The sequence below is a fragment of the Sceloporus occidentalis genome, unplaced genomic scaffold, assembly GCF_023333645.1.
Source record: "Sceloporus occidentalis isolate IW3139 unplaced genomic scaffold, rSceOcc1.0.p SCAF_1, whole genome shotgun sequence".
NCBI lineage: Eukaryota > Metazoa > Chordata > Lepidosauria > Squamata > Phrynosomatidae > Sceloporus > Sceloporus occidentalis.
In genome coordinates this window covers 149,375,567-149,389,021 of record NW_028316981.1, presented here as the reverse complement: position 1 = coordinate 149,389,021, position 13,455 = coordinate 149,375,567, and the positions used below count along the sequence as shown (strand labels likewise).

The 13,455-nt window shown below is 41.0% G+C and overlaps 1 protein-coding gene across 3 annotated transcripts in view; it reads left to right on the top strand.

Moving 5' to 3' along the window:
* The window catches only part of HELZ (helicase with zinc finger), a 183,029-nt gene that overhangs the window by 126,684 nt on the left and 42,890 nt on the right, over nt 1-13,455 (top strand). For all 3 annotated transcript variants that reach the window (XM_089540895.1, XM_089540888.1, XM_089540904.1), the window contains 2 exons: nt 7,208-7,259; nt 11,403-11,605. In XM_089540895.1, the coding sequence (XP_089397021.1) occupies nt 7,208-7,259; nt 11,403-11,605 (255 nt within the window). The remainder of the gene's footprint in view (nt 1-7,207; nt 7,260-11,402; nt 11,606-13,455) is intronic.

Genomic DNA, 13,455 nt, shown 5'->3' with positions numbered 1-13,455 from the left:
TTATGATTGTGTTAGTAATCATGAACTTTATTTTCAAAAAGGCTGTACAAATACTCTTCTTTATTAAAGCAATATTGAAGTACTGCATATACCCATATATAAATCTAGACATTTTAGTCAAAGCATTGATCCAGAAAACCTGGGTTGATTTATCCACAGGTCAGTGTAAATATTCTACCTTAACTCTTATTTAAAAAAGGAACCATTCCCTTCTCTGAGTACAGTAATAAAAGGCAAGAGCTTAGTCCATCCCAAGAGAATTTATAAGAGGCACTAGTCACTGCCTCTCCCTCTGCTTTGGTGCCACTTCTGGCTTTTATTTTATTTATATGCCAACTTTCTCCCAAATTGGACCCAAATATAAAATTAATGAACCACATTAATAAAGCAAATATAAAATGTAAAATCCTTAAAAATGCTAAGTTAAAAGTATAAAACCATTTCAAACATACCAAAGCAACCATTCCAATAAGAAGCTTTAGTGGGCAAAATTGCGTATTAAATATTTGCATGAAAAGAAAAGGTTTTGCCTGCTGGTGAAAGGAGAAGAGGGAGTGGGGCAGCCTAACCACCTATGGATGGAAGCAGCCACTGAGAAAGCTATCCTCACTAAGTGAGCCTGTGATGGTGATGAGACTGAGAGAAAGCATTCCCCTGAAGATCTTAGGGTTCTGCAGGTTCAAGGAACGGACTGGTCTGAGCTTACTGGGAAGTGTGTTCCAGAGTCTAGGGGCAGGGACAGAAAAGGCCGTCTCATGTCCCCACCAACTGTGCTTGTGATGGTGGGACTGAAGGGCCTCTTTTGAGGATCTCAGAGCCTGGGCCAGCTTTTACAGGGAGATACAGTCTTTCAAGGAGTCTGGACATATAGGGCTTTATAGGTCATGACCAGCACTTTGAATGGTATACAGAAATAAGCTGGCAACAAGTGACCTTTTTTTTTAACAAAAAGCTATCCCTGTCGATGCCCAGACAAAGGTCATCAGCTAAGGCGACCATGACAGTCTCCACCCCAAAACCCATCCTAAAGCCAGTTTGAAATGGATCAAGATAATCGGTTTCCTCCAAGACAGCTTGGAGTTGAAGAGCATCCGCCCTCTCGATCACCTTGCTCAAAAATGGTAGTAAAGAGACTGGCCTGTAGTTCTTCATATCCAGGGGGTCAAGGGAAGGTTTTTTCAGGAGTGGACTAACCGCCGCTTCCTTCAAACAGGATGGAACATGACCCTCCCTAAGAGATGCATTGATGATGTCCCTTAAAAACACCCTCAAGGCATCTTCCCCCTGGATGGCCAGCCACGAAGGGCAAGGGTCAAGAGGGCAAGTTGTTTTCTTCACTCTACCAAGGAGCTTGGCCATGTCATCAGTACTTATGGATTGAAATTGATCCAGTATAACCACATCAGCGGAATTGCTGGACACCTCATCAGTTGATTCTGTTATAACTCCGGCATCCAAGTCGGCTCTCATCTGAGAGATTTTATCTACAAAGTAGTTGTTAAATGCATCACAGCAGGCCGTTGTCGGGTTAAATAAATGGGACTGCCGCAGTGTTTGTGTGTGTGTGCTCACTTGCTGCTTGCAAATTCCTGTCTGATTCTAGTGATTTTTCTTTGCCAGACAAATGAATCAGAAAAATGCAGAATCTCTTTTTAATTTTGTTTTTAATTTTTAAATTATTGTGCTGGAGGACTAGAAATTCCTAGAGGGAACATATTTTTTTCAGTTGAGTATAGGGCAGCAGCAGAAGCAGTGGCAAATACAGTTATCCACGAATAATCAAGTCTGCAAAAGATTTACACACAAATGTGGAGGGACAACTCCACAGTCCATGTGACTAGAGGTGCCAGAAATGAAGACTCCACAGCTGACCTTTAAGTGAATATGTCCTACAGTCAATACAAGATAACAGATATGCCCAAAGGTATTATATTAAGAGTAATCATCTGAGATAACTGCCTAGGAATAATTATACCCAAATAAGTAATAGAACTTGAGCAATATTGAAACTGTCATGTTTTAAACACACAGTCTTGTCTCCCATTGGCAGTATTTCTGACTTGGACCAATTAATTGAATGTGCAGATATTTTACCAAAATTATGAATGATTAATCAACTGCATCAAACAGGGATCCACTGCTGGGCCTTTGAAATGAACAACGGATGATCATCTGCAAAAACAACGTTTTTGCACTCTAAACTAACATGCTCAAATCCATTGATTCTGGAATTTTTTCTAATAGCATTTGCTAAGAATTCCAAGCACAAATTGAATATTAAAGGAGACAATGGACATCCCTGCCTTGTACTCCATTTCAGTGTAAAAAGAAGAAGACCACTGTTATAATCCATGCTCTTTGTGCTGAATATATATATATATTTATGCATTTCAAGAATATTTTAGGAAACCCATAATTAGGCAATGGCAAAGGCCTTTTCGGCATCTAAAGAAATAATGGCTGGCTCATCAGTTCTATCCGAGCTCAAAGCAATCAAGTCCACAACCTATTGAATATTATGGCTTCCTGCCTGTTTTTGATAAATTCTGCATGGTCAGGGTATACCAAAGATGAATTCATACTATTTTTATATCAACATTGAGTAAGGACATAGGCTAATTAACTCAGCGAGTATAGCCCTTATCAGGTTTAGGTATCAGGGTAATAGAAGCATCATTTAAATATGAAGAGAGGGAGCTGAATTCTAAGATAAATTTCTAAAGTTGGAGCTGCCTTGGTGCTAACAAACTGGAAGAGCATTGTACCATTCAGTTGAAAACCTATAGAACCATGAAGGGAGAGGCATGCCCTCAGTAGATGGGGCCACTCAAACTACTGGCAAGTTCTCTGACATGCTTTCTTTGCCCCTGCCCACTTGCTCATATATGCACTCCTCCTCCTCTCTCTCTCTCTCTCTCTCACACACACACACACTCTCACATGTGCCCCCACTGAGTTGTCTTATCGATATGACAAGCCTCTTAAGGCCACCATTACAAGATGCCATGATTGCTTTGAATCTATAACTTCCAACTCAAGGAGCACTCAGTGAGGCAGTGGCTGAGTCAGACTCCATTTGCCTGGGAAAAGTGAGAGATATGCAGATTCTCCAGGAGCTGCTGCTTCAATATGTCTGGAGTACTGTGAAATAGTAGTACACGTGGAAACTGTTCCACTGTCTTGCCTTTCCTGACAAGGGGCTAGTGCAGACAGGGCAAATCAGTGCAGGACCATGGCGACCACATGGTCCTGGTCCTGATCTGGGCTGCAACCACAGTCCTGAACGGGCTGCTGGCAAAGAACGGACGTTCTCTGCTCCTTTTCCAGCTGGCTTTTCCTAGCCAGGTTCACTCTCTGTGTGGCTTCTGGCTGCTCTGGGTGTGCGTGTTGTCTAAATGGTATACCCCCAGAGCAACTGGAAGCTGCACTTTCCTGGCCATCTGTTTTGGACCAAGGAAAAGTGAAAGGAAGGATGGTTTAGGAAAGCTTAATAGGCTATGGGTTCCCACTTCTTTGTTGTATACTGGAAGGTGTATACTGGAAATACACCTTTGGATAAAAGCCAATGCCGTACTGATTTTCATAGTGAGGTACCAATGAGGGGTGCCAGGCGGAAAAAATCTGTGGGACCCATTTAGAAAGGTATAGCAAAAGTGAATGCAACACAATTCTTCCAATATAAAGTGCCAAAAACCTACCTTAAAGAACTTTCTTGGTAGCTGCTATCAGCAAGTCAGAATGAATCTAATTGAATGTAATCAGCTAAGGATTTGACAGGCTGGAGTTGAAAACATCTCCATTATCACTTTTAATACAAGTCTGCTTGATCTAGAAATCAGTGAGTGACTATAAGCACTGAGCTCCACAAGACCATTTTCAAGAGCAAAAGTACAATGTAAAAGGAAAAAGGAAGGTTAAAAATATTGTTAATTTCCCTCTTTGGTGGTACAGTGTTAGTGTCAGGTAAAAAAAAAAAAAGAAAGAAACAAGAGCCTTTCAGACCCATTTTTTCAAAGCCCACCCGCTTAAATTTCATAGGCTATTTTAAAGCAGAAATGATAAACCTGATAAAGCAGGTGTGAAGGTTTCTATATTATGGATAAAGTTCTTGGACATGTTCTAAAAATATAAAGACTTGCTAATTCAAGGTTAATAATACTTTAGGCTGTAGACTTAAAATATAATCTATTTCCTTTATTTATAAACTGTAGAAAGCCACCATCTTATATTTTTGTAGTAACTAGTAAAACAGTGGTCTATTTGTCTTAATCCATTTTATTTATGAGTCAGTATTTATACTTGTCTATAAACAGACAACTGATTAATGTGGTCTGACTTCTGGAAAACTGCATAGACCTTTCCCTGGGGAAGGTATGTTCTTAAGCATCAGTGAATTTTACAATTTGGTTCCTGACAACATATTGAAATAGGAAAACCTTCATCTTCCTGACCTTTTACTCCCACTCCTGGTTATAGCTGTTGTAATGATAAAACTAGCAATTGAGACAGCATGAAATGTTGGGTGTAAACAAGGGAAGTCCAATAGCCAGCAATTTTGGACCGGGGTTGAACAGAAGTAGGTTAGGTATAATACTTATAAACATGCAATCATTTAGGTCTCATATCTTTCACCAGGAAATAAATACATACATACACTGGGCTTGCCAGATCAGTAACTTCCTATTTGCTGCGTTTTCATGGCTGAAACTATGACTTTGAGTAATAATTGCTGAAAGTACGTAAGAGAGAGAGAAAGAAGGTAAATGTCAGTATAGGAGGGGGCCAGACAAGACTGCATTCTATCACCCTATCTGTTCAACACGAATGCAGAAAATGTAATAAACAGAGTAGGTTTAGACACAGGTGAAGAAGGAGTGAAGATTGGAGGAAATAATATCAACAGTCTAAGATATGTAGATGACACTATACTCCTAGCAGAAAATAACAAATGTTTGAAAAAGTTACTAAAAAAGTCAGAGGGGAAAGTGCAGGCTTGTGGTTGAAGGAATTACAGAAATTCAATCTAGACGATGAGGAAATTGAAATAGATAAAGATTGATCCCATACCTTAGCTCAATCATTGATCATAATGGTGATTACAGCAAGAAATCAAAAGAAGACTAGAATTGGGAAGGGCAGCTATGAAAGAACAAGACATGATTTTAAAGTGCAAAGATATAAACTGAATACCAAAGTTAGGATCATCCAAGCCATTGTATATCCCATCATTATATTTGGATATGAGAGCTGGATAGTGAAGAAAGCTGTTAGAAAGAAAATCAGCTTATTTGAGATGTGGTGCTGCAGAAGAGTACTGAGTATACTGTGGATGGCCAAAAAGACAAATGGGTCCTAGAAGAGATCAAGCCTGAAGAGTCACTAAACAAATGTTGGTCTTTCCAGGGATTGGAATAAAAAACTCTCACAAATGCTATACATAAATAAAATATTCTATTGTATGCTTGTCTCTAACCCTTGAATAAGGACAGCCTATAAACATTATTTCAGAGCATAGTTCTTAAAGTTGATTAAAAAAATTAATAAAACTAATTGACTTGGAGGAAATCCAAGTCAATTACTTACATGCATTAATCAGCGTATTGGGGACAGACCATGCAGATACTGGTGCCCCCCAAAACCTACCTACCTACCTACTTTTCCTTCCCTTCCTTTCTTTGCTTGTTCGTCAAATTTTGGATTTCCCTCAAGTATGTGGATTCTTTCTCCTCCTCGTCCTTCTTTATGAATGTGAGGGTGGGTGCCTTTCTGTAGGCAAGAGCAGGTTTGGAACTGAGATCACAGTTTATGCTGGTGGGATGAAATACTGCACTAAGTTCAGCATACTTCTTTGTATTGAGAGCTCTTCCAGGGTATAGGTGTGTATGGGGTATAGGTATGGGGAAGGCAAAACTAGAAAATTACTCCTCAAATAAGAATTCTGCCTCCCCAAATGGGATTTCTCTTCAGTCCCCAAATTTCTAGCACTGCAATCATTTAAAACGGTAATTGAGCATTTAGAAACAGAGAGCCCATACAGGCAGGCCAAAATAAAGCTGCTTTGGATCATTTTGGAGGTATGCTGTTTAAATGACACACACATCTTAAGAAGCCAGAAGCTGTGCCAAATCTGTGCTCCAGTCCTTAGGACTAGAGCATGGTTTTGATGCAGCTTCTGGCCTCATAGGGCACATGCATAATTTAAACAGCATACTTCCAAAGTGACCCAAAGCAGCTTTATTTTGGCCTGTCTGTATGGGCTCAGAGTTTAGGCATCCAAAAGAGCCAGCATGGCATAATGATTGGAGTGTTGGACTACACTCTGGAAACTAGGGTTTGATTCCCCGCTAGGCCATGAAGCCCACTGGGTGACCTTGGGCAGGTTACATGCTCTCAGCCTCAGGGGAAAGCAATGGCAAACCTCCTCTGAACAAATCTTCACAAGAAAACCGTGGGATAGGTTTCTCTTAGGGTTGCCATAAGTCAGAAAGGACTTGAAGGACAACAATAACATTAGGCATCAAAAGGAAGGGGGAAGGCAAAGTACCAAGGGAATACAAACACAGAAAACACAAGAGTAATAGCTGTGGATGTTTCTCAGTGTTTCAGTTTCCACAATGGTAGAAATATGTGAACTGAAGGAAGATTTCTTAATGGGAGGGGTCTGTGCCTTCATCCCCCCCGCCCCCCCAGCTACACTCCAGCTCCTGTTGTTCCCCCTCAAGAACCTGTACATTTGTGTGCCTCTGATTAGTAATATTGACAGTGTTGGTACAGAAATCAATTGTACACACTGGAGTTGAAGAAGACGCTTGTCTTCTTTAAGAGAGTCCTGGTCAGATTGCCCATTTGCTACCTATCCCTCAGCAGCACTCTGTTGCCACGGAGCTGTTGTTTTCAAGCTACCCTTGGGTTTAAAATAATATTTTAAACATTATTTATTCAAACCTTAAGATTTCCACAAGCATGCTGATACTTCCCTCCATGTGTAGGTAATGTGATTTTGATGCATAATCACTCACATTTATCTCTGAGGACTGGAAATGGAGGAAATAATGTTTCATCTTTTGTAAATAATTCATGTGATGTTGTTATTCATTGTTTAAATTAAGAAATGTGTTAGCCATTCCTCAGTTTCTTTAGTCTCACTTAATGCTAAATAAATATGCAGCTAGAATTTCTTTAACTCTAGATCACTTCTTTTTAAAAGGTGAAAGGCCATCATCATAACCAGAATGATCATTTCCAGAGTGATGGAATTGGTAAGTGCCAAGCAATGTATTGTTGATGCAAATCAGTTTTGAAGTTTGCTTTTAAATTTGCTTATTTTCTTAGAGAAAATGAATGACTTTTCAGAAGAAAGAGAATGATCTCAGAACAAGTATCTGTGAGCCTGTTTGGGTTCCTTGCTTTCTTTCAGGGCACTTTGGTGGCTAGAGATGATCAATCTTGCAATGTGGCTTTGTAATACTTATTTATTACATTATTGTATTTCCCTAAAACGTAATATTCCAGATCAAGGAACATCCTGAATTCAAATTACAGTGGAATCTCCTAGATTGATTAATTCCTTCCTGGCGCAAGCCTCCACAGTAGGAAGAGTGCGTAGGAGGGGGCATGCATACCAGCATGCATACTCAAGACCTTTCCCCATTCTTTCCTTAAACTTTAAAGTGAGTTCTACTTGAAGCAGGCTTGGAAAGCTGCTTAGATATTTTGGTTGAGAAAATTCAGAGGAATTGAAATAAAGTCTTCTTTAAACTTGGCTGTTAATTTGGTTCAGTGAAATTGTGTTTAGGATGTAATATAACTGAAGACAGAGATAGGGAGCTTAAAGATTTCAGATGTTAAGAAGTGTTATGGCTTTCCAGTGAGCTCAGCTGGCTTGCCCATCTGGGCTATAAAATCAGGAGTCTAGCAGTGACAGGCCTACTGTTGGTAGAGGAGCCACTTGACAGGGGGCATAAAGATGAGGTTCTGTCCCTTTGGTAGATGGAAGAGAAGATTTGCTACCTTTTTATATCTGCCTGTCAGTATAGTATTTTTCTTCTTTTATTTTTATTTTTAAGAGCAACAGATCTACTTGTCCAGTAAAAGAAGGATGGGGGAGAAGATGGAATCAGGGAGCAACCATTGGAGTTGTAGAGGGCAGAGGGAGATGCAGAGGAGATTCAGATAATGGTGTTATCATGGAGGAAGGGTGTCTCCCCAACCATCTCCCTGCTCAAGTAGCCTGGATAGCATTGGTGACAGTTTCCTTGCATTGACAATACTGCTTTTGAATGCCTGCCAGTTTTATCAAAAGGAAAGTAATAGCTATTTGGAATTTGATTCTGAATGAGCATGCCAAACTGGTATATCTACAGAGACTTGGTTAAATGAGACTTTCAGCTTTGTCCACCAGGCGTCTCTGTGCAGCAACAGGTGAGACTTGGGAAGTGGGGAGGCATAGTTACAATGGTCTGTCATGATACCATCACCTTGATCACATGCCCTGTCCCTCAGCAGTTTTGATGTGTGTATCTGAAGATGGGTAGTTAGAGCGAATGGGAATTCTGTTAATATATCACCCATCCCACCACTCAACAGTCTTCTTTCCTGAGCTATCTGGGGTAGTCTCAGGTTGGTTGTTGGAAATTCCTTCAGCTTGTGGTGCTGGAGGGCTTCAACATCCATGCTCTGAAACTCCCCTGACAAGAGGTGTTCAGTATTATATGGATGCCATGACAACCATGAGTGTGTCTCAAGTAGTATTTGACTCCGTTCATGTTGCTCATCATAGTCTGGACCTTATTTTCTCCACTGGATGGGATGGGGTGGTTTGGATGTGAAGGAACTTTCTGGAGTTCCATGGTTACGGTTTGGGAGACGGTCAACACCCTTTTGAACTCCCTTCCTCTATGATATCACAATTAGCTCTGTCCTCTGCATTTCCTTCTGCCCTCTACAACTCTTATGGTTGCTCCCTGATTCCATGTGTCTACCTCCATCCTTCTTTTACTGGGCCAGTAAATCCCTTGCTCTTGTAAAAAAAAATGAAAGAAAGAAAAGAAACAGATTATGAACAGATTACTGTCTGGTGGATTTACTGGGACACAGAAGTCCTGCAGGGATGGAGGACTGATTAAATTAGTCTGCTTTAGGAGGTTGCTGGACTGCTGGTGGCTTTTGGGGATTTTCCTATCATTTGAGTGGGCCATTCTGTCAAAGCCCTGTTTGACCTTTGGAATAAGGAGCTGGTCAAGAAGTGGGTGATTACTCCTTGGAGTCTCCACCTACACAATAGATTCAAACCAGCCACTGTTTTTTTAAATTGCTGGTAGTGATGAAACGAGTGAGAAGGGGGCTAGAATGATATTGTCAGAAGACTCAGAGTGAAACTGACCAAACACAGGCTAGAGCCTATATGAAGGCCTGCTTTATGTCATTGGGAGTAGCAAAGTAATTATTCTTTTCTGCCATTACTCCACTGTTGAGTGGAGCTGTTTTAAGTGGTCAAACATAGTCTACTCATCCCACTATGAATAATTTTTGTGGTATTTTGCAGATAATAATCACGTAAATCCATTCTGACTTGAACGCTATATTTGATACAGTCCCAACAGATATAACTTTGGGCACTGCTTGTCCAATAATAATGCATTATTTTTAGTTTGTACAACCCCAAGGATGTAGACAGAATCCTTGGAGAAGTGAGATGTGCACTAAGCCCCCTTTTTGGCTTATTATACAGCCTGCTCTCCTTCTGTGTGGGCTTGCTACCCATGGATTGGAGCATCCACAGATGTTCCTGCCCCTTCTTCCCAATGACGATGCATACACAGGGTCATGCCAATGCAATTGTGCACATATCACACCACCATTGGGAAGAATGAGACTTGAGGTCCCACAGATTTTGCTGTCTGGGGTATGTTCCCCCCAGAATGGAACCCCTGTGGATACGAAAAGCCAACTGTACAAGCCAGAGGAATATTGGCCAAATGGGTAAAGAAGATAGTGCCCTTTTAGAACAGTGCAGGATTCCAACATTCCCAAAGGGAGCAGATGTAAAGACCATTGAAAAATCCTTTGCTAAACTGTTCTAAAATATATAGGTATCAGCCAGCATTCAATATTCTGTTTTTGTGCAAGTTATTAGACTGTGTGGTGGCCTCCCTCCTCCAGAGGTTCCTGAATGAGACAGATTATCTAGATCCATTTCAGTCTGGCTTCATGGTTGGTTGTGGGATGAACATGAAACCACTGGAAGAGATTGTCCAGAGGCCTGAGGTTTGGTGCCATCAGTATGCTCTGATCCCATTTCTTTCCCACCAAATTCCAAAGAAGATATTTTGGTTTTAAACCAACATCTGGCATCAGCAGTACAGTGAATGAGAACAATGAAACTGAATCCTAATCCGCACAAGATATAGATACTCTATCTTGTCTTGTGTCAAAAGGTATATAAGGGGATGGGAATTAAGCCTGTGTTAGATAGGGTTACATTTCCCATGAACATGCAGCTTGGATGTACTCAGTTTTGCCTGGATGTCTAGGTTACTGCAGTGGCTAAGAGTACATTTGCTCACTTAAAACTAATGTGCCAACTGTGATAAACCTGATTTGGCCATGGTTACATATGCTTTAGTTACCTCCCATTTGGATTGCTGTAAAGTACTCTATTTGGAGTGTATTTGAAAAGTGTTGAGAAATTTCTGTTTGTACAAAGAGCTGCAGTCAGATGGTTAACTGGAGTTGGTTATTGGAATCACGCAACTCTCTTGCTTCAGCAGCCCCACTGTTGGTCTGTTTTTAGGGACAATTCAAAGTGCTGGTTATGTCCTATAAAACACTGTCCATCTTAGGTCCAAATTATGTTTTCATGTGATCTGGAGGCTGAGATTCTCAGAATGGGTCATTCTCTCAGTTCTGCCACCTTCACAGCTTTGGTGGGTAGAGACACAAGATAGGACCTGCTCAGTGGTTGCCTCTAGGCTTTGGAACTCTCTTTTAATGTCCATCTGTTCATTGGTTTTAACTGTATTGTATTTATTTTAATTTGTAAGTTTCCTTAAATCCTAATTTTGTGAAGAAGGTGAGATATAAATAAATTTAGCAACAGTTACTCCTGTTAACCCTCACCAGAAGCTATGCTGTTTAGAGCCAGTAGGAATTGTAGGCCAACATCTGGTGCATCACATGTCGCCTGCTTGTGATCTGTTGTGATTTATTATTAAAGCCTGCTGTATATGTAATAGTGGAGGTGGTCTCATGACATCGACATGCCAGTTTTTGTTTCAGGCAGAATCTGACTTTAAATAATTTCTACTGTATGAAATGTTTGGAAAATAAGAGTCGTATTGTGAAATTTAATACTGATGTACAATGACCTTTACATCCATGTTGGTTTTCTTGTTTATTTCCAGTTCAACCTAATCCTTCTGTCTTAATTGGAAATCCTATCAGACCATATACACCACCACCACCTCCCCCTCCTCCTCCTGGGCCTCATCCCAGTCTTGGGAAATCCCCTAGTCCTGTTCAAAGAATAGATCCTCACACTGGGACAAGCATTCTTTATGTTCCTGCTGTTTATGGAGGAAATATGGTCATGTCTGTGCCTTTGCCAGTAAGTATACATTTCTTCCTAATGCTAGCCTCTTCATCCTTAAACCACTACTTGTTGCTTTACTTTAAAAAAGCAAGTATGTTATAAAGGTGGTCTTCCATCCACATTGCTGATTAGGCCTGTACTTGTTTAGCTTTAGTGACTGTAGCAGCTGATGTGCCCATTTTGCTTGTGTATATGTTTGTGTTTATTTTAAAAAAGCACCCTAGGAACCTGATATAACAACAATAACTTATTTATTTGTAGTGGTTCTCCATTACTAAACTTGATCTCATTTCCCCCACTATCCTTACCAGATTTCTGGAAGGAAGACATCAAAATGAGGAGAAGGGAAGACTTTAGAGAGAAAAAGGCTTCACAGTGGGTGTGGAAGGACTTCTTATCTTTTTATTTTCTTACTTTTAAAAGCTACCTGCTTTGTGAGTGACTTCAGCAGGGCATTACTGCCATCACTGGCCTTCCTTTCCAGGCATGCTTGAAGCCCTTTGCAGAGCCAGCCAATTAAACTAAAAGCTTAATTTTGTAAAAAAGTGGAGAGAAAATGAGAATTCCCCTTAATATCTGCTACCAATTCACCCACCTGCAAATACATTTGGTTCTCCACATTCATGGGAGTTAAGGATGCAGGATGCCTGCAAAAGTGGAAAAACCATGAATATCCATGGCACCACCTTCCTTACTCTCTTTCCCCCTAGAGGATGGCCAGAGAAGCTGAAAGGTGTTGCCATGGTCCTGGGTGGTTCACTTACTGTCCTTGCCTGTTTCTCCACCTCTCCCTCACTGCCTCTTTCTAGTCGTCTAACCTTTGCAGCTAGCCTTTGCTGCCTGTTTCTCTGCCCCTCCCTCGCTGCCTCTTTCTAGCCTTTCTGGCTAGCCTTCGCTGCCTGTTTCTCTGCCCCTCCTTCCCTGCCTCTTTTTCTGTGCCCATTGGCCTTCACTGCCTCTTCCTTTGCCCCTTCCCCTTGTCACTTTTTCTGCCTTCCTGTCTGTTCTCCTTCCCTCTTTTTTCCGTGGCTAGGGTACATGTGGAGGGAAAGAGCTCACTTTCTCTCTGTCTCTCTAGTTCACTTTCATCCATTCTGCTCCTCTGGAAAAACTCCCAAATAATCAAATCCTCAAATGTTAAAGTTGCAAATAAGGAGGGCAAACTGTACTCCTATTTGGAGACTGGGGCACATACTTTGGTATGCTCTAGACTGTCTTCCTACCTGAAAAATAGAAACCCATCATCTCCTCCTGAATGAGGACTGATGTAAAACTGTTGGTTTGTTCATTATATTTCACAGATCTGGACTAGGCTGTGAGTTCACACAGTATAGCCTATGTTGCAGTGCACCATGACCTTTCCTGTATTTCTCTACCTCTCCTGTATTAAATCGTTCTTTTCCTATTGAACATTTAAGCATGATAGAATATTATGTCTGCTCCAGGTTAATTATACCAGTTAGCTATGGTGGCTAATTCTAGTAAGAGATAAAAATTGTTCAAGTTATCCCTTTTCCTACACATAAACATTGTTTCTTTTGCTACCTCTTCTCTTGGTCTGTCCAACAAAAGAAAGCAGGTGCAGCAGCACAGCTCCAATCTGCCAGCCAAGTCCTGACAAAGATCAGTCAAAATAGGCCCCCAAATGTGAAATCTCCTTTTTGCTGCTGCTGCTCCTCCCCCTCTGCCATGTTCTCTAATTCCTCATCCTCACCTAAAAGCTGGTAGTTCCCTTTGTCTTTCTTGTGTGCCAATACTTTGCTTGAAGGCCCCCCTTTTTTGTCATTGACTCCCTGTTGCCCCCTTTATTGCCTTAGTTTCCCCTGGGGGGCAGTGATGCCCACTTTGGGAATCACTGCCATAGC